This window comes from Diadema antillarum, unplaced genomic scaffold (assembly GCF_040938485.1).
Source record: "Diadema antillarum isolate AM-2024a unplaced genomic scaffold, OU_Dant_1.0 seq00000814_RagTag, whole genome shotgun sequence".
NCBI classification, from domain to species: Eukaryota; Metazoa; Echinodermata; class Echinoidea; order Diadematoida; family Diadematidae; genus Diadema; species Diadema antillarum.
The window spans coordinates 185,545-213,354 of record NW_027271693.1 but is presented as its reverse complement, the minus strand read 5'-3'; the positions used below and the strand labels follow the sequence as shown (position 1 = coordinate 213,354).

General features: G+C 39.1%; 3 protein-coding genes across 3 annotated transcripts; 1 reads left to right on the top strand and 2 right to left on the bottom strand.

Moving 5' to 3' along the window:
* Positions 1–6,891: 6,891 nt before the first annotated feature.
* LOC139739745 (mediator of RNA polymerase II transcription subunit 7-A-like) lies at positions 6,892–7,777 on the bottom strand. Its single transcript, XM_071650348.1, has one exon. The coding sequence runs from the start codon at positions 7,775–7,777 to the stop codon at positions 7,043–7,045; it is 735 nt and encodes a 244-aa protein (XP_071506449.1). The 3' UTR covers positions 6,892–7,042.
* A 4,405-nt stretch (positions 7,778–12,182) lies between these two features.
* On the top strand, positions 12,183–16,519 carry LOC139739738 (uncharacterized). The gene is made up of 4 exons (XM_071650342.1): positions 12,183–13,000; positions 14,551–14,692; positions 15,559–15,681; positions 16,052–16,519. Exons 1-4 carry the CDS (start codon positions 12,207–12,209, stop codon positions 16,517–16,519), a joined length of 1,527 nt encoding a protein of 508 aa, XP_071506443.1. The 5' UTR covers positions 12,183–12,206.
* Positions 16,520–21,570: 5,051 nt separating this feature from the next.
* Positions 21,571–27,574, bottom strand: LOC139739743 (charged multivesicular body protein 6-like). The gene is made up of 6 exons (XM_071650347.1): positions 27,395–27,574; positions 26,414–26,523; positions 25,626–25,800; positions 23,864–23,929; positions 23,249–23,381; positions 21,571–21,694 (listed from the first exon to the last, which is right to left on the bottom strand). The coding sequence occupies exons 1-6, from the start codon at positions 27,455–27,457 to the stop codon at positions 21,624–21,626; spliced, it is 618 nt and encodes a 205-aa protein (XP_071506448.1). The 5' UTR covers positions 27,458–27,574; the 3' UTR covers positions 21,571–21,623.
* Positions 27,575–27,810: the final 236 nt, after the last annotated feature.

Genomic DNA, 27,810 nt, shown 5'->3' with positions numbered 1-27,810 from the left:
TGCATTTGCATTCAGTGTCAAATCGCAAAAACAACATCTCGGGGAAAATGTCTGTGATCTCCTCAGTTTCGAATATATCTGTACGCATAGATAAACTTAACTCTGATGGTAACGTGAAAATATTGCCTCTTGCAACTCAAATGTGCTATATACAGAGACTCCAACTCTCCTGTTTTCGACGGGAGATCTCCCGCCGAAAGCCTATTTTTGCAAAATCTCCTGTTCTCCTGCTTGAGATTCAATTTCTCCCGCCCTGGCTTTGTGTCTCCCGCTTGAAATGATTTCTTACTTAGTATCATCGTATGTTGAAAAATAAGCCTTAGATAGCACAAGAGCATCCCCCTAGAGCTTCCAGGGCCCTTAAGCGGACCCTGGACCCCAGCGGCGAGGAACTTCGCACTCGTAATGTGCGCTTCGTGCATATCAAGTTGGAGTCTCCCGTTTGCTAGGGGTTTCAGACGGGAGAAACTCCAGATCAGAAGGTGCTTGGGGTTGGAGTCTCTGTATATAATGTGTATTGGGCCTCAGAGGGGAGAAATCCAAACTTTTATCTGGAAGGGGGATGATACTTATTTTTCGTTCCGTAACTTCAGGTGTCAATGGCATAGTCCAATGCTTGCAAAATTGTCATTTTGTGAACTGTTACACTTGCAAAATATGTGATGTATGAAGTGCACTCCCGTTACAATGAACAGGGTTATAACAAAATTGTTGTTACAATGAAGTAAAAATCCACGTCTCAGAATTATTACCTATATATCTTTATATTCTTAAGTGTTTGGTGATAAAAAATATAGATACTGAAAGAAAACCACCTGTCCAAAGGACGGTGTTGTAACGGGAGTGCACTGTACAAGTCTTATGTTGTTCCTAGCCACAGTCCCGGTAGATGTATAGTTTGCAATTAAACTTGACTGTTACAGCATGGAAGAAGGCTGTGATGTGTCTCAGCTGGTATCTCCCTCTCCAACGCTAAACTAAATTGTCGGCTGAGAAACAAAAGGCAGTTAGCACAAGTTGGAGGGGGGGGGGGGTTGAATTATTGGTGTCAATTTGTAGAGCTTGATCACCGGCCTATATATTATGGTGTCAATTATAAATTATTTTAATTTCCAGCAAAATGTTTAAAAAAATAAACACACAAAGGTGTTTTTTCCCCCCGTTATTTGGAACAATGCTTTTAAATCTACCCATTTTGATTAAATCAAATTTTTATTTCATGAAATTTGTTTCATTTTTATTTACTCTCAAAAACTAGTTTCCAGTTTACCAGATGTCAGAGTTACTGTGGCTTAAAAAAAGCCAACCAAACAAACAAACAAAAAAACAGGAGAAAAAGGGCCAAGGGTTGATTTAAGGCCATATGGCATGAAGAATTTTATTAGGTCTTCACAGGCGCTTGTAGTTATCATACTTCCACATTCTAATTGCTGATTCTATGTCAAAGTAGTTTGAAATGAGAGAGAACTGATGTTCACTCTGACATATCTGATAGCATAAGAGTCTCTATACATGTACCTTGTAGCATACAATGTCAGTCTGTATTATAGATCACATCATATTATGTCTTCTATTAACAGTGCAAAAATGATATATTATGTTTTATACAATATGGTGTGTATATAATACATTGACCATGTTTTCCATTGTAAATGCTTATATTTTTATATTAAAGTGATGAAAAGCGATATGTTCATGAGAAACTCAATAAAAGGACTTGAAAATGACACAAAATATCAGGGTTGGTGTGTTTCTTTCAAAATATTTATTGTACAAAATTGGCAAAATGAGTATACAGGCAAACCCATTACAACTTTGAACAGAATTTCTCATTACAGTGTATAACAAATTTTTTTTAGAAAATAAGGGAAATGATGAGTTATTGTAGTGTAAAATCCTCTGGTACTAATGATGTCTCATATCTATGTGTGCTGCAGTGGGGTTGTTTCTATCAGCATAATGTACTACGTAGATCAACATGGCAATAATTAATCTTGTGTACAGATATATACAAAGAAAACAAGTTCCAAGGTCTCTTAATGCTTCTATTGTTCCAACATGGTTTCTCTGCAGGAAATATTTCAAAGTCCTGTTTAACTTGCATTCGTAGAGGTACTGTATACGCCATATATTTCACGAGTGTAAATTTTCGCGAATCGGGACTTCCTGACAATTTCGCGAGTGGTTAAGGAGTCCTGTACTGAACGGGGAAATGTATACGCGTACATCACATTCATATCGACATTAGAGTCAATATTTTCGCATGTTTTTAATTTCGCGAATAGCAGCTGACTCGCGAAATTCGCGAATATAAAAACCTCGCAAAATATTCGGCATATACAGTAATTGAAACTCACAGCTCTTTGATGAAGTCACTAGCAAAACAAAAATCTTGCCGAAGTCTTGAAAATAAAGACTACGGAAGTCCACATAAGCTTTCTATAGTGCACTCCCGTCATAACGAACACGGTTATAGCGAAATTCAGGTTACAACAAAGTACAAATTCAGACCGCAAAATCATCCTCTCTGTTTTTTACTGTTCATTTGTTCGGTTAAAACAAAATTTCGATATAACGAATGAAAATTGCTGGTCCCAAGGACTTCGTTATGACGGAAGTCCAAGGTATTATAAAATCAACTCCACTAGCCTTTGACTCTCAATGTGGCGATGACAGTATTTCCTGATTTCTCTTTTTACGATGTATGAGGGGCGACTGAAAAGTTTTGAGCCTAACATAGAAAGGATTAAGATATGAAGGCCAAATTTGGTCCATGAAGTCTTCATCATATCTTAATCCTACCACCAAAATTTCTTGGTCATAACAATTTTTATCCTTATTTTACAGGTTCTTGAACTTTCTGTATCAGGTGATTCATAAAAAATGGACAAAATGAACACAAAAGTTGTCTTGTTTCACCAGGACAATGCTCCAGCGCATTCATCAGTGGTTGCAATTGCAATGGCAACCATTCATGACTGTGGGTTCCAACTAGTTTCGCACCCACTGTATTCACCAGATCTAGCCCCATTGGACTTCCACCTCTTTCCGAACCTCAAAAAAGATTTGGCTGGACAACGCTTCACCACTGATGAGGAGGTCATTGATGTTGTTGACTCCTACCTGGAGGATCAACCAAAGAACTTCTACTGCAGCGGCATAGAGGCACTACGTCACCGCTGGAGGAAGTGTGTGGACTCACAAGGGGACTATGTAGAAAATAGAGCAATAAAGTACTTCTACCTCTTACCATCTCTTGAAGGCTCAAAACTTTTCAGTCTTCCCTCGTATTATATTCCTTTAGTTCAAATGCTTACAAAATTGATGGTCTATTTGTGGAACCAGCCACCTTTGGGGAGCTGGTGACTATTTTGTATAAGTACACGACTTAATGTACCAACATTCACACATCCAAAGCTGGGGATTTCTAAGGGCGATCGGGGAGATACTAATTGTTATATATGAATCTGAATAAGAGAGAGCAATTATCAAATCAGTGGGGCTTTATTTTCTCTTTGCAGGATGTGCCTAAGATATTTAAGATTTAAGAGGGCCTCCTACAGAATTGGAAAGATGGCAGTTCTGCAGATGAGTACAACAACACTTATACAGCAATACAAAAAGCAAATATTCATATGAAACAGTTTTTATAGATCATGGCAGCCCTGGCTTGCCAAACATTTTACAAAGTGATGCAAAAAACAAACAAAAACAAAGAAGACAAAGAGAGACATAGAGATGGAAAGGAGGGAGTTGGGGCTCACACTTTTTACTGACTGCTTGAGGTAAACTTGTGCATACAACTGTATTTGATTTCAATGGTGGTGAGGAACAATGACCTTATCTCTCACACCTGGAAGACATACAGGCATTCTAAGGAAAATCAAACTTGTACATGGTACCAGTATCCTTTCCAAGTGATTCATGTACAAATGCATCTGAAGTGACTTTTTTTTTTTTTTTTTTGGTTGGGGGGGGGGGCATTGTTTTGTTTGAAGATTGGCAATGTAATACAGGGTGCTACATAAGTTTCTTTTTTTTTCTTTTTTTCTTTATCGCTTGCCTGGTTGGGCAAGCAGATTTTCAAATTTGCGGAACACTTGCCTGAACATGAATTTTACTTGCCCAAAAAGAAAGTCCAAAAATATAAGAAAATTATATACGGTAAAAGTGGATATATATTTTTGCGCGAGTAATTTTTCACTCTTGGCCGAGTAAGATGAATTTCGCGTGTTTTTAATTCCGCGGAATCAGGACATTAACTATTGAAACATATGGCATGCAAAGATATTAGTGTGCTTTTATTTTCACGCAAGCTTCTGGTTGCGCAAAAATTTCCACTTTTACAGTATAAAATCCCTTGTACTGTACAAGCTGAGATTTTCGCGTTCAGATATTTTCGCAAATTGCTACTTGGAGGGCATTTTCGCGTGTTGTTAATTTCGCGGTTGGGAGGGTCTAACTGAACTTAGTTATTCACGCATTGTTATTTTCGCGTGTTGTTACATGTATTTTCACGGTTCAAAGGTGATTCACGAAATTCGCGAAAATAAAACCACCGCAAAAATTTCAGCTCGTACAGTAAGTCAAGGGCTTAAGAACACAATCATTTGAATAAACAGCACATGTTAATTCACACACTTAAACACAATGGAGTAACAAACTTGGTTCAATGAAGTGTTTTTGTTGCATTGCATTGGGGCTTCTTCACGCAAGTGTTGGAAAATGAAATCAAAGTGCGTTGCACACTAACAGCCATGATATTTGGGCTTCTGTATGGTTGACTTTGTGGGTTTGTGGGGGAGGGGAAGGTGCCTTCAAGGAACCACAATGATCTATTACTGTTACAGCAGAACCTCCTTATAACGAGGTCAGATATAACAAGGACATTTCAGTGGTTCAGTGGCTCATCATAACGAGGTTCAACTGTGTTTGAATTTGATCAAAAGAAAGATGAAATAGCAACATTTGGTAACTCTAGCAGATCAGTTTGACTTGACAGATCTATGTTCAAGTACAATTGTAAGACTTAGAAATGCAACGCTGTACACTCACACTGGTCCGATGGTCCAGGACCAGTGAAAATCACTGTTGGACTGGACCAGTAACTTATTTCAGGAACAGACCAGTAAAAGATTGTTAAACTGGGTACCTACTGCACCGAGAGGCAAGTCGGACCAGTAGAAAAGATGGGTTAGTGTGCAGCCCTGGAATATGTGTACTTACATCATCCACCATCACAAGACTTCTCCCCCCCCCCCTTTTTTTTTTAAATCCAAAAGTACTTTAGTTTGTACTAAAGTTGAGAAAGCCACTTTTACACAATCACAAAATTGTATTCCCCAATATCTTGGGGAATCCCAGCCCACAGAATACTGGTCACGAAAGCAATCCTCTGCCTGCATTGGGTACAGTTGCTATGTTGGAATCGAACATAGCAGATCCTGTCCTTTTTACATTCTCTGAGTTGACTTTGATCTATCTCATATATTTTAGGAAATACCATCAATATAGTGACCACATGACCATGTGTACAAATGAACACACTTCCATTTCTCAGATGGTGGATGAAGTTTTACAATGCCTCTTGTAAATCATCAACCTGTATGAGCCTAAATCTTGAGTGAGGGTAACTGAGCCAGGGTTGAGAGTATTCATCTTTTGTAGTCTCTGCCTTTGCTACTTAAAAGGAGTATGGCCATGAGACCAGCTCATAGCTCACTAGAGGCTGATTTTCAAGCATTTTTTTTTTAATGTTATGATGTTTTTAATGTTATGATATGATATGTTTTTAATGTTTTTAATGTTATGATATACACCCTACCTACATGCTATGATCCATAATATCTTTTCAAAAGGGAAGACTATGACTTCACAACCAATGCCACCTTTGCCTGAATCACTGTCAAGCTGAACCTGCCATATCAGAGCTGTATTAAATGACTAACTGAAACAGAAAGGAGGAGGAGGAGGAGGAGGAGGTGGAGGAGGAGGAGAAGAAGAAGAGCAAGAAGAAGAAGAAGAAGAAGAAGAAGAAGAAGAAGAAGAAGAAGAGGAAGAAGAAAAAGAAGAAGCAGAAGAAGAAGAAGAAGAAGGAGAAAAAGAAGAGCAAGAAGAAGAAGAAGGAAAATATCCAGCTACCATCAGTCTATGATAACAATGAACTTCGCAAAGGTTAAATCTCATGGCCAGATGAGACTGGAGATAAAACTGTTACTCGGGTAAAACTTGGCTCATGCAACTTAATAGTTAAGAACATCAGATGTAGGACACTACTGGAATTCAAGCATCTCATGGAACCATAGGACAAGCTTGCCTTCTGTACCAGAGGACAACATAATTGTCACTTTTGATACACTTAAAGGACAAGTTCACCTTCATAAACATAAGGATTGAGAGAATGTAGCAATATTAGTAGACCACATCATTGAAAGTTTGAGGAAAATCGGACAATCCGTTCAAAAGTTATGAATTTTTGAAGTTTTTGTGCAGTAACCGCTGGATGAGAAGACTACTGCAGTCTGTGAATAACTTAGATGTCACATGCGTATAAGGAAAATATAAAGAGAATTTCACAAAATGTCATGTTTTGAAAAAAGTACACATTCCCCCGACTTGTTACCGACAAATTTTATGGGTAATATTATTCCCCCTGCCTTTAGAAAGAGGCAAGTCAAGTGCTCTTTTATTATGCGAAAAAGTGAAAATATGTTGAATTTTCTTTACATTTTCTTTATACTGTTGTACGCATATGACTCACAAGCTGTAGTAGTCTCCTCATCCAGCGGTTCCAACACAAAAATTTTAAAAATTCATAACTTTTGCATCGATTGTCCAATTTTCCTCAAACTTTCACTGATGTGTTCTGCTAATATTGTTGCATTCGCTCAATCCTTATGTTTATGAAGGTGAACTTGTCCTTTAAATACAAACTCATACTCCCCTATAAAATATGTTGTCTCTGGCATCCTTTACAAGGAGGCATGGAGATAATATGACATAATTTAAAGTTTACGTAATACAAATTGGACAAGTGGAGGTCCTATAATGCATCTATGAGGTCGCACATCAGCTTGTCCTTGTCGTAGCGAGAGCCTTCAGTCTCTGTCTTGTCTTTCTCAGCCTTGCCCTCAGCCTCCTGTTTCACTGCCACAGAGGGGAGCTCACTCCCTGCCGCCTCCTCCTCCTTCACCACTATAAGTTCGGCGGCCATCGGCTCGATTTTGGCCGCGACCTTGCTGTCTATGCTCTCCACGTTCTCGGGCAGGGAGGTGAAGCACCCCTGCAGGATCTCCGTCACCTTCTCTAGGTGGCGCTGGAAGCGCTCGGCCGTCTCCAGCCGCTGGCGCTTTTGCACCTCCATCATGACACGCAGGGTCTCGCGGGCCTGGTGTGGCCGAAACTCATTGATCAGGTGGTGCATGTGGATGAAGAGGAGGTTCATGTCGTCCAGTTTCTCCTCCCGCCGTGGGCTGTTTGGGCACGTGATGAGTGTGTCGAGGAGGTCCAGGAAGTTCACCAGGACTGAGTGGTTGATCTTCTTCAGCTCCTTCTTGTGGTCGAAGTGCTGCGGGTGCAGCCGCTTCAGGCCCTGGGACTCCAGGGGCCGGATGATGTCGTCGTTGGGCAGGAATGTGGCCCCGAACATGCCGTAGGCGTCCTCCACGGGGACTGGCGGCTTTGGGGCTGTGTTTGTCCTCACCCGTTCATCGGTGTAGTTGTTGATGTACTTCATGGGAGGGAGAGGCAAGGAACTTACTCCCTGTGGCTCACCCATATTGTCTGAGTGGAGAAATACAATGTCAGAATGGATACAACTGTAAGGAACTGCACTATTTTTAAGCCTTAAGTTTCTTTTTTTTTAGCACACAAAATCACAAATTCACAATTGGCAAGTTTACAAATTGTTAACATCTATAACTTTATGGCAACGCAGACAGTGTATCACTATCAGCTGTGTGTAATTGTATGGTTGGGTACACCACATGTAGCCACCCTAACGTTCAACCAGTGATTGTAATATCAAAACTGACTGGAAATCGACTAGAAGTGTACTCAGCTTCGTAATATTGTGAATTATTGTCATTCACAATATTACAAAGTTAAATTCAGCGCTCGAACAACTTACAAGCACTTTAGTCAAAAACGTAAGCCGTACGATATAGTGATTGTATGGAAAATTTGGCTTGCTGTAGTCGTTTGTGCGGTAATTTTTCAAACGAAGGCGGCGATGAATTGGGGAGCACTGCAAAGAAGTGGAGGAAACGACCAGAAAACAGGAGGAAACAGTGGAAGAGGTGAGTCAAAATGTTTACTGATTAATCCTGTCTATATTTTTTCCAGATTGGTTCGAAAACCAAGCTGGAAAAAATAATAATAACCATTTTTATGCGGGGGGAACTGGGTCGAAGTTGCATTGAATTGAAACGATTTAAACCGTCGCAATAGCGTACAGTTGTACAGTTGTATGTATATCAATGGTGTCTGTCTACTATATCAGTTCGGGAAACCCACTCACAAGGGGGGTCCCTCCTTATAAGTAACCCGTCCCCCTTATAAGTAACCCCGTCCCCCTTATAAGTAACCCCCGGGGCACCCCTTATAAGGAGTCTCCACGCTTTTTTGCAATGCAACGCGAAAATGACAGGACTGCGGCAATTCGCTTGATTATGTCCATAAAGCTTCACAAGTTTCCTAGTTACTCACGAAATTTGAGCAAAATCGTTTTGAGGCATCATATCTAAAATCATGGATTTAAATGCGATGTCAAACGACCCATGCGAATGCTGAAATGCGAGCGATTACTGGCGTGAGTGTCGCCAGGCGCGGCCGCGCGGCAATGCTTGAGTGCAAATCCATGATTTTAGATATGATGCCTCAAACCGATTTTGCTCAAATTTCGTGAGTAACTAGGAAACTTGTGAAGCTTTATGGACATAATCAAGCGAATTGCCGCAGTCCTTTCATTTTCGCGTTGCATTGCAAAAAAGCGTGGAGACTCCTTATAAGGGGCGCCCCGGGGGTTACTTATAAGGGGGACGGGGTTACTTATAAGGGGGACGGGTTACTTATAAGGAGGGGCCCCCCTTGTGAGTGGGTTTCCCGAACTGATATGAAGCGAAAAACTGACCCAGCAAATGTCATTCTTATAAATGAGAAGTTTTTTGCGGAATTAGACAGACTGTCGGTCAAATGTGTGCTCTGCCTGCTGTTGGACTTCGGAGTGTTGCTGATGACGTAAACAAAAGTTGGCTGGCTTGGCGGAGGTCTGCGCTCTCAGTCAGAGACAGATACGAACGAGTGTTTTTCTAGTTCAATTAGAATCTAACTTTACTGCGTTGAGTAAATAAGTTTTTGTCTTGAGGGCAAGATCGAGGCATTAAAGATCATTTATTTTCATGCAATTACATTGTTAATCACATGTCACAGTGAGTGGCTGCTGATGCTGCATGCACATTGACCGAAAGATCGGTCTGTATCTGTCCGTCGGGGAATGTTCCGCGGAGACTGCGTCTGGCTTCACGGATCCCCTCCGTATACGGAGGACAGCGTTAATGGCAAAATATAAAAGAGTCCTCCGGACAGACGGATCTTTCTGTCTACATCATTACATGCACATGACATCACAGTATTCACACAGTACACACTCACACTCACAGTCACACTGAATCATCATTCGACATTGACATGATGCCTTGATGATGGGGATGATCTACCACTGCACTCTGCTGTTTGAGCCTGCATGGGATCACGGTTTAAACCTAGACGTCACATACCTTAAATTATGTGCTCCTAGAATTTTTCAGATGATCATCTTCCAGCTGCTCGAATCCAGACGTACAAAATAACATTCAAAGTGGCAGTAGGTTCAGCTCTGTGCACCTACATTCAACAATGATCGGGACGCGACCGGCAAGCTAGCCGCTGTAACGCGCCGCACATCATACAGAGTCATGCATAAACTGGTGAATGCAAACTCGCCCCTAGTCGAGGCAGCCCTTCAGAGAAGGATCGACACTACTAGTATACGTGTACCAGCTTGGATCTACAATATTACCCAGGATCATCAGCATTGTACCCAGGGGACCCCTGTTTCCTTCAGACTATTTTTTGTTTTTTGATAAGTATGTTCCACTTCTGCGTGCTAGCTGGGGGTGCAGTCCATGCTTTTCTTGTTTGAAGCTGTTTTTCACAAAAAAGAAACAGCTTCAATTGTTGATAGCGTAGGCAGGGCTCGACACTAATGGTGGCCCGGTGGCCCGGGGCCACCAAAAATGAAAGTTGGGCCACCAAATTTCAAAAAAGGGCAAATTTGGTGGCCCGCCTCGGGCCACCAAAATTTTTTGAAAAGTATGTCAATAAATTCGTAACTTTTTGCGCCGGAAATTAGCAGTTAAATTTGTTTAAAGGATGGATGAAAAGGACTGAATGAGTGCCTGAGAGTGAGTGCTGCAAGTTTGTTGAAGTTTATTTATGAGTAGATATGTCCAACTTCTAATTCTTACTATCATAAACTTAAATATTTGACTCATAAAAAAGGACTTTTAATGTTCTTTATTGTTTTTTTGGGGGGACACCAAATTTTTCTCTCGGGCCACCAAAAATTTGAAATTTAGGATTTTGGTGGCCCAATCGGGCCATCAAACAAAAAAGCTAGTGTCGAGCCATGGCGTAGGTCATTTCATGGCTAAAAATGGAAATGGAAATGTGATTAATGAACTTAATCTATGGATTCATGAAATTACCCCCAAATCGTGAAAAATTACAAATATGAACTAGATTTAAAGGGATCGTATAGTTTTGGTGAGACCTAACTTCAGGTTTCTAACATTTTGGGGGATACATGTATAATAAGAACATCGAACCTCTTATGAAACATAAAAGAGCATGTAATTCCAAGAGGGATTAAATTTATTTTATTTGATGGAAATTTTTTTTTTGTTTTTTTTTTTAAATGGCTGAGGTATTCAAAATAGAGCAATCCTAATGCAGGACCCACCTTTTATTAAGATTGCTCTGTTTTTGGAAGTCTCAGCCATTCAAAAACCGATTTTCATCTATAAACTTTGGAATTTTTCTTATGGTATGGGGTACTCTGTATTATTTCATAAGTGGTCCAAAAGCCTATACTTTAGTCCGGCCTCATCTCCACCAATACTATAGGCCTACCACCTTACACGAGACTTGTTATGTACAAACCTATAATACCATCTTATTTAATTGTTATTATGTTATCCTCACATAAAATGAAAGTTCCAGTGCACATCTGTTAAACATTTCAATTTCATTTCTTAAAACCAACAACGATGCATCACTCACAATAAACATTCTGACAACATGTTTAATCAAATCACAATAGGTCCTATAAGTTAATGTAATGCATGTGTATGAAATCGGGTACTTTTCTAATATCCCTTGAGTTGCATGTTGAGGTGGCCAAAGTCATTGCAGATAGGTTTGATTCAAAATGTTTGGACCTTTATGTGACAATAATCGTCTTCCTAACTATTTAGCAGTTCACTTTCACTTAAAGGCAATACAAATCAATACGATTTAGAGATTTTTTTTTGTTCAGTTACCATGGAAGTTAGATACTTCAAATATTTGATTTGCATTTTCTTTTCTCTCCCAGCCAGCATAAAGTAAAGGGCCAGTAAAAATGCACGTAGTATGATGTGATTCTTCTCGCCGGTCGTTCAAAATAGTCTCAATGAATATGACTGCCAGTAAAGAAGCGAGCTTAGAGTAGCCAATTTCTTTCTTCTCCTTTTTTCTTTCTCTCTGTATTGCGTCTTTTTTCTCTCTTTTTCTCTCTTTTTTTTTTGGGGGGGGGGAGGACACTAACATAGCCGCCGATAATATAGGCAGCTTCACAGAGAGAGCGAACTGTTCGAGGTCATATTTCTGACTTTTCGCTGTGATAAGGAGTAGTAAGTCGGCGCTTTAGGTATGTACAAAGTATACAGGAGGAGATAGCAAGGTACCAGCAGCGAAAATTGTTTACATGTAGACGACTGCATGCTGCAGGAAATACACACAGTTCACATGTGACAAGCAGTGCGTGCCGGCCAGCTCCTCCGTACTGTAGCTCGCATCTTGAACGAAGGGAACCCGAAAGACACTGGCGAATGCAGCCTGAAAACTTCTTCTTCTTCTTCTTCTTGTAGGTGAAGCAATTAAAAAGCTCAAAATTGAGCATTGACAGCATGGGTAAGCACGGGAAATGCGTCGTCTGTGGCCAAAAGTTCCAGGCGAAGAAGAAAGGATACAAGCGTTATTCGCTAAAGTCTCAGCTCGGGCCCAGTTTTGACACAGACGTCGCAGCGGCTCTCGCCAAGGCGCTGCCAGACTTTCGGCCGAAGTTTCGGGAGGGCGGCCATGTATGCGATTCCTGTTTTCGGCTGCTGAGGACAACGCTTCGGAGACGCGAGCAACTGTTGAAGACGGAGATTGAGTGGACGAACAGGATCAGTCAGGGCCCTCACGGTAAGCAGCTGTTGAAATCTAAGTCTCGGAGGAAGACAAAGAAGTCCAAACAATCAGAAGTTGCGATTAATTTCAAGAGCAAGAGGAAACTGGGAGAGGTTCAGAATTTGATGAGTGACAGTGCCAGTGGTGGCGATGGGGAACAAGTCGCTCGCAAACGTTTGAAGCTTGCACCCACTGTCGCCGTGCTGTGCAAAAACGGCGGGCACAACAATTTCATGAAGCGGGCCATAGCTTATCTCTTGCAGTATAGGTACCACAAAGCTATAAGCACGATCATAGCGGGGTCCGAGCGAGCAAAGCGGGCACTCCGAGGGGTGCTGGAGAAGGAGGTGCGGAAGGAAGTGTTCTACTACTGCAAGACTGCTGAAGGCATCTCGCAGGAACCTCAAAGGGACAAGCTATTTTCGTGGCAAAGGATACTGAAGGGCATGGAAAGCAAGATGCCCATGTTCTATTCTGCGTGTTACGCTGCCTTGGACATCAGGAAGGGTGTTGATTTAGTGCAATCAAGGTTGGCAGCCAGAGTTCTACAGTTATAGTCTAGATCGATATCGAATTGGCACTGATGCAGTTTTGTATCCAAGCAACATCGCACATTATGTCAGATCATATTGCATCAAAATTGCACAGAATATTCCAACATTTATCAATCAGATCACTCACATGAATGTGCTTCAAATCGGATAGTCAATTTCAGCTTCAATATTCAAGATCACCGCTCAATGCAATGCAAATGTAACTCATCGGAATGCTCTGTTTTTATGGTTTACTGACTGCCACTGTATGTTATCATCCCGACTGATGTAGAATTTAGAGTTAAGTTGAAATGAACGCTTTTCTTGATTCGATGTGGTTCAGATTTAGATCTATGTGATTGATGTGATGCATGTTTGAATATAGGGTGTGCAATTTTGATGTACAATGTAATTTGATCCAACTGAACTTTGAGATATCCGTTTGGATAATGAAAATGCATTAGCACCTATTAAGTAAGTTATTTCATTCTTTTTAGAAGCACTTTGAAACATGGAATGACCCACCATTTACCTTTCAGCATATGCAGAAACTTTGTAGATAATACAGCTGAAGAAAATTTAGATTTCAATTGTGGTTTATGTCATCACCTCTAGTAAAGATGCCAAGGTCAGACAGTACATTGTAGCTAGAATATCGTCGCTGGGGTGACAAGACCTCGTATCTCAAAGATGTCAATTTTTTTTTTTTTTTAGCTTAATGGTCAAATAATGGGTCAAGTGATGTCTTGGCCAAATCCCAACTGTCTTACTCCAAAAATGAAGCCACCATGACATGTCAAAGGAAAGGCTTTCCCATTCACTATAGTGCTTTGGCCGCCATGTTTTTTTTTCGCTCTCCTGAACATTTGACATTTTTGAGATACGAGGTTTTGTCACCCCAGCGACGATATGTAAGATCTTGCACTTAACCCATTGAGGTTGGACTGATTTTGCTCCAACACGCATTTCCCATCGACACCTGCCTGAATATACTCGGGACTCGTCCTCAACGAGTTCAGAACTTGTCACTAAGATGTGATTGTACATGAAAAACACGGCAAGACTGGACTTTACCTTTCTTTTTTACCCCTTTTAAAAAAATATATCTATTATTAGCCAAACAAACAAGTTGTGGCAATGATAATGCAAGATTGGCAAGCTACAGCTACAGATAGGTAAATTTTGCTTAATCTAGGGATGATATCTAGTGAAAGATTCTTAACCCATTGAGGACGAGTCCTGAGTATACTCGGGCAGGGGTGTATGGGAAATGCATGTTGTAGCAAAATCAGCCCGTCCTAAATAAGGTAACAGTGAGCATCATTTGTATTTGCTTTTGTAGCGATGTTACTCAGTTTTTTCACCATACTGTGATTGTCACTCTGTAAACTCTCAAATGCATGCCTTATGCAGTAATACAGTAGCTCGACCAGACGATGTGCGAAGCACAACATCATCTGAATGCTCTCTTTCTTTTAATGTCCCTCGTAAAAGCAAGGCTGTTGATATTTGAATCTGATCTTATATCATCATTTTTCTTCCCCAGTGCTGCAAATAGGAAACAGATGATCCGGCCACGCCTAGGGCTCATGATGCTCCTGCCGTTGTTCACGAGGCGAGAGAGAAAATTTGGGGGTGTCATGCACATCCTATCCCTTCTCTTGCAGCGCTACGGAAATCATGAGAAGGTGAGTCTCTCAGACAGATTGAAAGATAGATAGCTAAATATGGAGAGATAGATGAGTAGATAGATAGAAGTAGATATACACGTATGCATGTAGAAAGAGATAGATATTTAGAGATACATCTGTATGACATACAGAGAGAGAGAGAGGGTGAGAGGGAGGACATAGACCTGTTGGTATGTATATCTTTGCATTTGTTTATATATATTGCTTTGTTGAGATATATATGTATATATATATTTTGTTTTTTTTTTTTGGGGGGGGGTTCTGTTTGTTCTATCTAGGCATTTAGTTACATGTATGTAATACTTTTTTTGGCAGTATTTAATGCTGTTTTGCCAAAAATAGTGCAAGTTTCATGGAAAATTCTGTTTTTCCCACATGTCTGCTGCAGGAATGGCAAAATACTGTGTTTTTTCACCAAATAATATATACATGTATATGCCTTTTCAGTCATCAGAATAATGCAATGCTCTTTGCAGGGTTGGTGTCTCTGATTAGAGCAATATGTGGAATGGCAGAAGGGCATTAGTCCTCTAGTCCTCTTTTGATAGCTTTCCTACTTATAGTTGCTCATAAATTTCATGTGAATATCCTAATGACTAACACACTAGGACATGTGATGCCAGTTTCCATACACTTGTAAAGAATACAAGAGTGCAATTATTTTGAATTGTAGTAATTGCTGTGACTGTGGTACGATCTTTGAAACTCACATAATGGTGGTTTGTTTCGTGACTACTGCCATGGAAACCTTTAGTACATGCTTAAAATAATACCAACAAACAAACAAACAAACAAACAAACAAAATGGGTATGACACATGAAATTCATTTCTATTGTTCTCCTTCTGATTGCAATGTCCCAAGATGGTTGGGATTCTGCATCGTCTTGGAGTTTGCAAGCGAAGCACTGCTACTCTCACCCACAAGGCGGCTGAAATGGAGAAAACAGAATGTGAAGAGCTCTTGGCGTGGTCCCTGCACAACCTGGTAAAACTGTTTTCTTCTTTTGGTATTTACATGACCTTCAAGTTCCACTTGTCATAAGATATTTCATATTTGTAGAAAAACTAACAAACAAACAAACAACAACAGCAAAATTTTAATTGTGAAATAAAGGTTTATATGCAATGTAGATGTCTGTCAAAATGTAAATTCAAATGCCTCCCTGTTTGATGTTGGTGGGAAAAGAATGCACATTTCCAGGATTTTAATATTTACTGGTAATTCCTTCTGTATAACCTGCTCCTTAGTCTGTTCTGTAATTGTTTTCAATCAAATATGATATGTTTACATTTTGGTAGTGTGTAAATAAACATACCTAATCCAGTAAATCTGTGTGTGTGTGTGCTATCTACAGGCAGAAATGAGGGAGCCAAGCCGCACTCCAAGAACCGCCAAGAAGGGTCAAGTGGCCAAAGCCCAGATGCCACCTGATGACGAAAGCCTCCCTGACGACTCTCTCGATAGCGAAAACGAGGGAGAGAGCGAGGACGAGAACATGCTGGTGGAGGAAAGCAGTGATGATGATGATGATGAAGCAGAAAATGAGGATGAAGAAAGTGACAATGACCATGACAAAGAGGATGATGAGGATGATGATGAGGATGAGATACTCCTAAACATGCTCTGTTCCGAAGAGTCAGCGTCTGGGGAGGAACAGGAAGATGGAGGAGAAGGGGAGGAGGAGGAGGAGGTGGAGGAGGGAGAAAATGGAAGCAAGGAAGAGCGCGTTGAGGTTGATGGATGCGTACAAGACATCGAGTCGGCAGCAGTGGAGTTGCACATGTTGATGGATGTTTACCAAACGCTCAAAGAAAGAACATAGTCCTTTACAATCTTCCAGTCAAATAATTCCTCCCCACTGAGGGAAACATGTGTGACTGATTAAAGTAAAAAGCAAGACCATATTGTAACAAAGTCTTCCAAGCATTCTAAAATTCATCACAGCATTCTTTTATGCTGGCTACGGACTTGATGCAAATATTCCCAGTGAAATTTGTAGGTAAATGTATACTATGATCTACAAGGCTCATATACTAGCACAGCAATAGATTCATTTTATTTCATATAATTATGAAAGCTATCTATGTAATTGTCTCCCACATAGGGTTCATGGACATGGGAACGAAACACAACTAAGTATCAGATGTGTGTTGGGACTTGTCAAAGTATGAACAATCTAGGGAGGAATATGTAGCAGTCTGTAAAATGCTATAGAGTCGTACACTGTCTTCCCAAGACTGGAAAAAAGTCTCCAAAAAATTAGACATGCTCGATTCTCTTGCGACTCTTTGGAGACCCATGAGCTAGTCTCTAGGAGACATCACAGAGATGTCTCCAAAAAGGCGCGACCAGTGAAACTCGAGTCGCCACCAGGGTCCCATGTCATAAAAACTTGTTATTAGTAACAACTGCCACATTTCTATGACAAAATTGCTCTCAGCCAATCAGATGCAAGGATTTCAGTAGCTTATAACAACTATCATAACTTGTTATTGATAACAAGTCTTATGAAAGGGGGCCATGGTCACCACCTAGTCTCCACACCAATGAGATATAACCGGTACCCACTTAAAACAGGGAAAAAAAAACACTGTGTTTGCCAACTAATGAAAATGCTTTGTGACTTAATTGAACTTCCAAACTTCATAATGACCTGGGAAGAGGGTTACTTTATCAGAATACACTAAAGAAATCATTTTGCTTTGGTGGGGGGGGGGGGGGGCTGTTTTATTGTATGCGCTATTATGAATATTGGATGAAAATGAAGTTTGAAGCAAGATCAAACCATGAGAAGTCAGATGCAGGTCTCCCTCCACTCTATAGAGCACTGCCAAGTCTCCATGATTCTTCAGGGGACTTCTAGGAAAAGTTGCTATATTTCCTTCTTCTTCTTCTTCTAATTTTTGTCCTACTAGGAGAATATTAGAGCCTCCTTAATTTGGGAAATACTATTGCCTGTTGAGGTGCATGTAAGACACAAGTATATCCCTGGGTGCTTTCTGGAACCTCCCTGATTTACCAGATGTGTGGTGATGTTTGTAGCCCTGCTTTATATCGCTCTGCACCACATCAATTGCATCTTGAAAGTGATGAAGCGATATGGAGCGACAACTTGACAAAGATTGCCCCAATGTTGTCCTTCTCTGAAGTTTGTGTGTCTGTGATTGATGTATCTGTCATATAACGAAAAACAAAGTTTTTGCTTGATGGTACACTTTAAGTTAATTATCACTCTGTTTAAAAACAAAAAGATAAGACCACAAACATTAATCGCGCCAGTATGCCAGCTTTGCTTTCCCAACTGCTTTAAGATCCGTTGTCACCATATTAAAAAAGTATGGCAAGTACACACCAGGGAACCTCATTTTCATAAGGACCTTTAGAATTACCTTGTAATATCCTGTTTTTCACTGTATCAGGTACAAAAACAAAGTAATATAAAGAAATTATACCTGCAAAATCACTTTGTTGTGAGGTTGTTTTATTAAGCCTTCCCTCTTCATAATGTGGTTCCACTGCATGATTGTACAATCCCTTTGTGGATATGTGTAATTTTATTTCCATACATCTAGACATGCACCAGTTTTTGCGGTGAATAAAAGAAAAAAAAAATTGCCATACATGTATAATATTATCCTGTCATGTACATTGTATTGCTCTGAAGGACATACACCGTATTGTGTCATATATGAAATAAAAGTTAATTACATTGTACTACACTGTAAATTCTCTGAAGTGTCTTGATATCAGAGGTAAGACCCCTTCATTGAGGTTGAAGTTAATATGCACTGCCGGTGTCAGATGTCATGTTACCATGATATCCAGGCAAACCACATCACAATGAGGTCATTGACCTTACCAAATTGTGTTCACTTTATATTACAATCAGGTAATTAATTATTCAATTTTTAAATGGTTTGATTTTTTTGTGTGTGCAGGTGTTGCTGAGACTGTTTTGAAGTGTGTAATAATATACTGCTTGATATGACACTTGCCTGTTAGCACAAGAAACAGCAATTAAAGGCAAAGTAAGGGATCTCATTTATGAAATGTACATGTACTCTTCAAAAGTATGATTGTAAAATATAGAGTACACACTGTTTGTTGCATCAATAAGTAAGGTTCTGTGAGTTTTCATGCATATTTCCTCTCCCTTTTGTTAAAAGAATAATAGTGCGCATCAGAATTGGAATAAACAGACACATTTTTGTTCAAGCAATATCACACATACCAAGACATCAACATACATTGTAACTTGCTGAATAAAGGCTTTTTAATTACAGTGTGGAATCTATGAAGATGTTTATACAGAAAATGGTAATGACAATACAAGTTACGACAGAGCATACAATATACGATACACTGTAAAAACAGAAATTTTCGCACAAATTTTTATTTCACAAATTTCGCGTGAGACAAGATTCTTGAAATTAAAATGCACACGAAAGTTCTTGTCTACACGTAAATGCATTGAATGCCAGTGGCAATTCACAAAAATTTCATGCAGCGAAAAAGGCTGCTGGCTCCAATTTGTGAAAATTTTACGCTGTGAAATTTTCTTGTGTTACAGTACATGCACAAAAGAAGCATCAGCAATGCTCTTAAAAATTGTGTGCATGTGTGTGCTTGCGTCACATGTTTTTGCATCTACAAATTATTTCACACGTGTCAAAGGGCAAACTCTTTTCTTCATGTCTCTCATCAAAACACTTCACGGATATGTGTACAAGATAACCACGATATACAAAGTAATTTGAATACACTCTACGTCACCCGTTGCTTCTCTGAGAGAGCATTTCATCATGTGTCTTGTCAGTGATTTTCACTGACAAATTTGCTCTCAGCCAATCAAATGCAAGGATTTCAGTAGCTTAAAACAGTTGTTAGTGACTTGACAAGTTTCATGAAATGTCGGCCTGGTGGTCTCCCCAGTGGCTCGCTCTCAAATCTTCACAAAATTCCATTCTTCTTATTCCCCGATTGTTGAAAAGAGAAATTTTACCCTGCACATCACGTATCATTTGTAGAGCTGCAATGCTTTCAAAATGATGTCATTTTTTTTTTTTTTTTTTTTTTTGGGGGGGGGGGGGTACAGTCACTGAATTATGTACATAAAAGTATGACATCAAAACCAATGGAAGAATTTTGAGGAGACAACACTGTCACCTCATCTAACTTGCATACATGATTATGTGAACTATCAGTGTGTCAACTAGACATGGAAAGATTCTAAATCCAATAACGACAGTATTTCTATTGACTAACTTTATAAAACCTTTTCCTTTGAATCATTTGACTTATTTTACTCTTGTTTATCAAATCGACCTAACAAGGGGAGGATTTCCCTGTAACTAGGGATTTCCCTGGATGCCACAGAGTGAGAAAGCCGGCCTGGCTCGGATATATTTGAGAATCCCAGAAACAAATTGTGTGCAGCTTTAACGCTGATCTCTATGTAACTACACACACAGCTAAGGAATCTAAACTGGAGTCGACAGTTACCAGTGAACGTATGCTTTGATGCACATACAGTGCACTCCCGTTATAACGAATATGGTTATAACGAAATTCCGGTTACAATGAAGTAAGACTTAGGGCCGCAATGTTATCCACTCTATGCATTTTTATTGTTTATCTGTTCGGTTATAACGAAATTTTCATATATGTATATTGAACAGAAAACTAGCAGTCCAGAGGACTTCGTTATAACGGGAGTACACTGAATTTGCTGATGTATGCTATTCTTCGCTTTTGAATGTACATACCTTGGTGGGCAGCGAATGAAGATAGATCTAAATGGACCATCTATGCTTTTCCACGCTTCTGGGTGATTAACTTAGGAGGTAGACAGTGTTTACACCTCAGGAGCAGAACAGTTCTGTATGCATCATGTCATAATTTCCATGTAATGATTGCCATTTTTCTTTTTCTTTTTCAATAGACATACAGTCTAATGAAAGGTACATACATTAGAATATCTACTTGAATGAAAAATCATAACTTACACATCTCTTTACATACATTTTATAGAATAAACACATCTACCCAAAGCATACTTGTAGAAATACACAAATGGATATCACTGTCTGAGCATACAGGTAATCATTTCTACAATGAAACTGATACCCAATGCCATTTGCTTGCAAATGTTCAAGAAAATTGTAAAAATAATTGTTAAAATAATGAATGGTTGACTTGTAAATCCAATTTCTCTTTCATTGCGTGCAGACATTAACTGGCGTGGTCCAAGTCAATGCCTGAATATATCAATAATATTTCCTCAGAGCAAGGCGAGAGCTTGCGAATCTGATGAAGAACTTTGAGGGAGTAATGTCATATGACCAATCAAGTAGTGAGAAATCTTCATAAGATGCTGCATAATAACAGCAGTGGTATGGCATGTGAAAAAGGCAAATGTGACAGAGTGGCAACATCCAATGCGTGTGAATGCTGTGAATGCATGTGTACTTCACACAGTAGCATGCATACCGTTGTTCAAACTACCTACACTTCATTCTGATCATCTTCCTGCAAGTTTTGAAGATGCTGAATGTAATCAAAGACAGAAATGAACACTCTTTTTCAGTAAAAACAGCTTTTACAAGAAGCAAGCCACAGTATCGCACAGAATGCCACATGTGGAGTATTTTCTGCAAGTTGCAACGTTACTGGTTCAATTGGACTAGCTATAGGTAGCATTGCAGAATGGCTCATACCAAATATCTCAGAGGAATCAATACTCTTACGACTCCATTAATCTCACAACAATCAATCACAATGCCCTAGAAAGAGAACAAGCCTGACATATTATACACAACATGCTATGGACATCAATTCTTTGTTTGTGGTTGTTGTTGTTTTGTTTTATTGTCATCATATTTATAAAGCTATGGAGGAGTTCCTATATACAGTGACCACCACCATCATCACGCCGGGACCAGTTCTGGCTCCTTGGGCTCTCGTCTCCTTTCCTTTTCTCTCCGCCTCTCGCTCTCATCTGGAATAGGAACAAGATGACAGAGGTGTTGGTTAGAACCCCCTCATCTTTGCTTAATGCTCTACAAAAATCCATCATTGTCCATATCTCAGTGATGTACAGGTCTAAAGTTAGCTTAATGTAAATGTCCTTGGAATTTCTGCAAATATTCTAGAATGATGGCAGATTTGTGACCCGCTACAACAAAATGGTCCTAAAGTCGCGCACGGTCGAAGCCTTGAAAATCGAGTTTGAAGTTAGAGCATCAAAATTGGTCAAAACTTACGATTTTCTGAATTTGACATATTATTAGAGTCTGACATGTCTTCTATCATCTGTCGAAATTTTGAAGCAAAATGATGAAAGGAAAGACCAAAAAATAGCGTTTTTCTGGGCCATGTTTTTTTTTTTGGCGTTTCAATGAAGCAGAAACTGGTTCGAACATTTGGATTGAGCGCCACACATACGCTCCGCCTCTAACAACGACCAGAGTGATATCATTGGTCAGTTTGCTGCTTGCCGCTAACCGAAGCGTGAAACTCGCACACTGCCCAGTCGACTGGTGCATGCAGGCGGGTTGCGCTATGCCTAGCCGCTTCTCCTGACATCCTGGTCACTGATTGGTCGGTGAGGAGACCACCGACGCTGTGTTTGAATGAGCATTTAGGGGGTTGCTAGGGCTTAACTTCTATTGTCCGGAGGTGAATACTGACTTGCGTGTCTCTTGATTGTGAATGTGTTGCAAGGAGAACTTTTAGGGCGCTTTTCTCGAAACAGTGATTTCCCAGACGTCTTGACATGCTCTCTTTTAAACATCGATATCTCCGCAGTCGATTATTCTTATAAGACGTGTTATATATCAATTTAAAGCAGAAAGATTAGGGAATTGTATCATGCAATTTTCAAATAATCGACCTCGCCCGACTTTAGGATCATTTTGTTGTAGCGGGTCACATTTCTATGTTGCTGTTTTTTTGTGTGTGTTTGCAGTCAGTGAGGGATAAAAAGAACAAATCTTTAATTTAACTGCAAATGAAAAAAGCTTTTCAATAGATTTGAAAATCAGTAGAAAAAGAAAGAAAGAAAGTCCAATAAAAGATTGGCAGCAACAGCCAACCTGATGCATGTTTCCCATCGTATGAGATACAAGTAAACAGATTTGTTATCCTACCACAATATCACAGGCTATCATTATACTGTTTTGACCATAACACGACCAATCACCACCAGTAATCTCCAAGACTCTGCTGCTAGATTGAATGCGCTCACGCGGACAAAAGAGCTGGCCTCCTTTAATAGGTGTCTTTAGTTACATTAGGCATTTTCACATCAGCCCGATAAAAATCCAAGCTCGAGATATTTTCTAATTTCCCAAGTCAGAAAATAGCGCGCTATTTCGAAACATCGGGCTGATTTGAAAACGCCTAATGTCGCCAATTCTTAGCTAGATAGAGAAGCAACTTGACGGGGAAAGTGGTCATCCATCTGACCAATGGGGGGGGGGGGGCAGCAGACCGATTTTTGTTTGCTTGTTGGGAGTCATGTTCATAATTTGGGATGAATTGATGCCCTTACCAACTTGAGGCAGCTCATCTTCAGGCACTTCGGGAAGGTTGATGTCCACTTCTCCAGTGATCTGAGACAGTTCGGCGAGAATGGCATCCTCGTCCTCAGCTGTCAGATTGCCCGCTATCATCTCGTCGATTTCCTGGGAGCAGAACAAGTAAGACTCTCTTAGTCCGAACACGCATGGGTAAACATCAAAGCCTAGCTGGTAGTCAATCATTTGTTACATTTTACAAGAATGAATTATGATTCAGTGAGCTCTCTTTATCAAAGTTTCTCTGAAGGCTTAAATTTTATGGAAACAAATTTGAGAATGGAAAAAAAAAATAAGAGAGAGAGCATCAATTTCTTTCTAGCAGAACAGATAAAAAAAAAAAAATGAAATACCCATGGATGAATACGACGGATTGTTATCTGTTATCTGTTACCATGACGTTGATAAAAGATGATACCATGGACTGTCTTTATCATAATCTATGTGACAGTCAAAACATGAAAACCTCATAAAGACGGAGAGGAACAAGATATGAAAATGTATAAGCTGTAAGCCAAACATCCATGTGAGAGATGATAAGTTACACAGGAAAATTCTCAGAGATGATGTCCCTTCATCGACAGACTTACATTTTGATATTCAATTCCTTCTCTTGTTTCATCCATAATCTTCTCCACGTCTTCCAAAGAAAACATCTGAAATGACAAGCAACACATTACAATGATTGCCAAAATCTTAACATGAAGAAATAAGCAACCATGTAAGTAATACATATTTCATATAGGTTGTGTCTTTTTATAGTCACCACCCTGAATGCAAAGTGAGATCTTTATAAAGAAATGTGCTATCAATACATGCATCTCAGCAAGTATTCGTAGTTCAGTTTTTCTTTCTCTGGGCCATTTCCATTTTCAGTTTATTTCTCTCTTCCTCTTTCATATTGTTAACCCGTTGAAGATGAGTCCTGAGAATACTCCGGCAGGGCAATTCCGCGGTTAGTAACGTTACATTTGAACAAATTTAGATATTTGTTTTTACTACTAAATTACCATTTATTCATTTCAAGTCAAAATTATGACAAAAACATGTTCATCTTTCCCAGGTTTATGATACAGAAAAAAATGGATACAATCCATGAAATATAAGAATTGCTATGGCAATTTAAAGGGCTGGTTAGTAACGTTACGAAAAAAGGACATGACAAAAAAATCAATGTCTTGTAACAAAAAGTGTGCAAAAATTAAAGTTACTTCAAACAAAGTGTTGCATTAATTTCAATTATCGCATCATGACAAATGTTCACACAAATTTTTTTAGCAGTTCGACCAATAATTTCTTAGCTAGACCCCCAAAAGCATGGTTAGTAACGTTACGGTTAGTAACGTTACATTTGTCCGGAGTGATTCCGCAGGTCATTTCACCCTTTTGTAATTGACAAAATGTCACATGACTTCTGGAGTACTTAAATGTATTCATCTTTTACCCTTTAGCAAAACTTTGAGGAAAAAATTTCAAAGGAACCCACTGTAATTTGCATTTAAGTGAATTTCAGCGTCCCCAGTCCCACATGTACATTTTCACTGATGGTTTTAGATCTCGCAAAATCAATAAATATGAAAAATAAAATCTACTGAATTTGAAAGACCTTAATGATTGGTGAACATCCATGGCATTAGTTGAAACCTAAATTAAAGAGTATGATAAAGAGGCCCATTTCTTTTATCCATGTCATGTCCACCTAACTGCGGAATTGCCCGGCAGGTGTCGATGGGAAATGTGTGTTATAGCGAAATCAGTCCGTCCTCAATGGGTTAATATCATCTTTAGATATGAAACTGTATTGAGTTTTCACAGAGCTCACAATCATCAATTTTTCTGGATTTGTTAACTTTTATACAGATCATCACACCAAAACTGCACCTGACATTCTATATTGCACAAAAATTATATTTCATACCAAACAAGAAATTATGGGACACTGATATTTAAAATTTGTAAACAAAATATGAAATACATGTACAAAACATCTTAAAACATGCAATAGAAAGATACAGAGAAAAAAAAAAGAACTATTTTTTGTTTTCCACTTCTTTTTTGTTGTTGTTGAAGGCATTTGATATGCCACTTTTTGGGAAAACAGAGTCACTACATGAGTGTTCATTTCAATAAAAACAAACAATCAAACCAAAGGACATGATAAGATACCAAAGAGCATCTTTGCTATACTGTGTAGAATATTTCCCAAAGAGATGGGAGTGTCATCAGTTTAGGAGAAAAAGGGCACTAATTCCACATATTATGTTCTCCTGCAATTACCACCCTTCTGCATCTCAATTGAGGAGAAGGGGGGGGGGGGGGGGGGGGGAGTCATCAAAGTTGAGGACTCATCACCTGGTGCATCTTCTGCAGGCAATCGTTGCCCACTTTGAGCCCGTCGAGGACTTGGTGCTCGATCTGGGTGAACTCCAGCTGGGAGGTCATTTGCTCCAGGTTTTCCAGCTGGGCGTCAGTCTTTTGAAGCAGGGACTCCTGGTACCGCTTCTTCTTCAGTAAAGTTTTTGCTCTCCTGGTCAGACAGAGATGGACAAAGAGAATGAGAATAAAAGATAGAGAGAACACTTGTATTGCTGATCACTGGTTATCAAAAAAAAAAAAAAAAAAAAAAATCATGAGTACTGATAGGACTGAAACAGAAATTCAAGGGAGGGAATAAAAAAACAACATTTGTATAAATTATCAGTTACAGGAAAACCTTTCGGTATTGAAAAATCAAAAGAAGCTTGTAGAACTAGGTCAGCAAACCCTTGCTATGTTAATTCTACTAAAACAGCAGATGCAATCAGTGTCTGGGAATGGTTTTACTTTTATTTGTTGCTGATCACCTGGTTGATACTAAAAAGGAAAACAATCATTAATCCTTTTTGAGAAGTCAAATGAGTAATTACTCACTTTGGAGATGATACACATTGCATTTGTGTAACAGGAGGCAATGTTTCTACCATGTCAATTCTGTAAATATCAATCCATGAGTAAAATTTGTGATAATAAAACCCTGTGGAATGCATGTAATTATGGTTTATATAGTATTTCATCTGTCAAAAGCTGTATGATTGGCTTAATAAAAAAAGAAAGAAATAATAATTATACTGGAATTTACAGAAATTCTGCAAAGTTCTTACTCTTTTTTTCCATCCTTCAACAGCTGCTTTGCAAGTTGTCTCTCCCTCTCCAATGCATTTTCAATCTTTTTCTGATATTGCTTCAGTTTGTCACGCTGTTGTTTCAGTTGCTGCATCAAAAGAAGAACGTAATACACATGATTAATGAATGCATCCAGTTGACCAGTCTGTCAACATTTAATAAATGATTCCAATTCATGCGATCTGGCAATCTCAGTTTCCTTTTTTTGTAGGTGAAGTACTTGTCTGGATGCAACTCAATCTTTGACTCTCAAATAATATGGAAAAACATATGTGTTCACATTACATAAATCAAAAATATTGGATTTCTGTTTTTACTGAATGAATCACATGCTTCAGTCTACAAAGATTCTCCTTATCATTTCTGTAAATCTCAGTCTGCTGTAGCCACACAACAGACTCTACATCAGTTGTCTTATGTACACTGCAACAGTGTTTTTTTTTTAATTACTTCAAACATATTAATGCCATTCCTGAAATCCTCTGATATTACCCTCCTTGACTTGCACCTTGCCTAATCATGTTTTTCTGTATTGATTGGAAGGCAAGTTCAAATTTAAATCAAGTTCCATTCATCATGATCATTGTAGCAATTCTATACCTTCAGGTACCAGCCACAAATAGTCAATGTATACGTTGAATACACAGGAACAGAAAAATATCTCACTAAAGACATAGGCACAGATATGACATGCATTCACAATATTAACATAAAGATTTCAAGAATTCATTTCATAAAATTATGGGTTAACCTTTTACTGAGGCTGAACTGCAGACAATATCAATTTTTATGTTGTTGTTGTTGTTTTTTACAATAAAAAAATGATAAGAAAGATATGACTTCAGAAAGTATATCTGGCAAAATTACCATTCACACTGTCCACAGGAAGTTCCGTATCTATGATATGAATTTCAAATCTGAAAATAAATGGGTGAATTCCACCATGCTAAATTACTTACCAGAATTGCCTTATCTTGCTCAGTGACCCTAGATTTTCTTGATCTCCCAAAGAGATTACCCATTGTACTTTGTGTAAAGCAAGGATATTCAATGTGTTGGTATTAATTCCTGCAAGAATAGAAGAGATTAGATATCCATTGTAAATTATCAATCAAGCATATTTGCAGCAACATGGAAAGCTCTTTTCATGGGTGTTTATAATTGTGTGCTTATCATGGCATGTCTTTTGTTGCAACTTGGAAACAAAACTCGAAAGACCATTCTTGTTTAATGCTATTGAACATTCACACTGTCAAGAACCACTCAAAATATTACTTAAAGAGGACATAATCTTTATGTTGACTGGGCGGCTATGGTCACTGTCAATATGTTATGGTATATTTTAATACTCACACTACCATATGATGTAAACAAA

Excerpts from the sequence above, each read along its gene's own strand:
- LOC139739745 (XM_071650348.1), bottom strand. The coding sequence starts at position 7,777 with ATGGGTGAGCCACAGGGAGTAAGTTCCTTGCCTCTCCCTCCCATGAAG.
- LOC139739743 (XM_071650347.1), bottom strand. The coding sequence starts at position 27,457 with ATGGGTAATCTCTTTGGGAGATCAAGAAAATCTAGGGTCACTGAGCAA. Across the intron at positions 25,801-26,413 it reads TTGAAGGATGGAAAAAAAGA|GAGAGCAAAAACTTTACTGA; the intron begins GTAAGAACTTTG and ends CTGTCTGACCAG. Across the intron at positions 23,930-25,625 it reads GCCTGCAGAAGATGCACCAG|ATGTTTTCTTTGGAAGACGT; the intron begins GTGATGAGTCCT and ends TTGTCATTTCAG.
- LOC139739738 (XM_071650342.1), top strand. The coding sequence starts at position 12,207 with ATGGGTAAGCACGGGAAATGCGTCGTCTGTGGCCAAAAGTTCCAGGCG. Across the intron at positions 13,001-14,550 it reads GTTGATTTAGTGCAATCAAG|TGCTGCAAATAGGAAACAGA; the intron begins GTTGGCAGCCAG and ends TTTCTTCCCCAG. Across the intron at positions 14,693-15,558 it reads GCTACGGAAATCATGAGAAG|ATGGTTGGGATTCTGCATCG; the intron begins GTGAGTCTCTCA and ends CAATGTCCCAAG.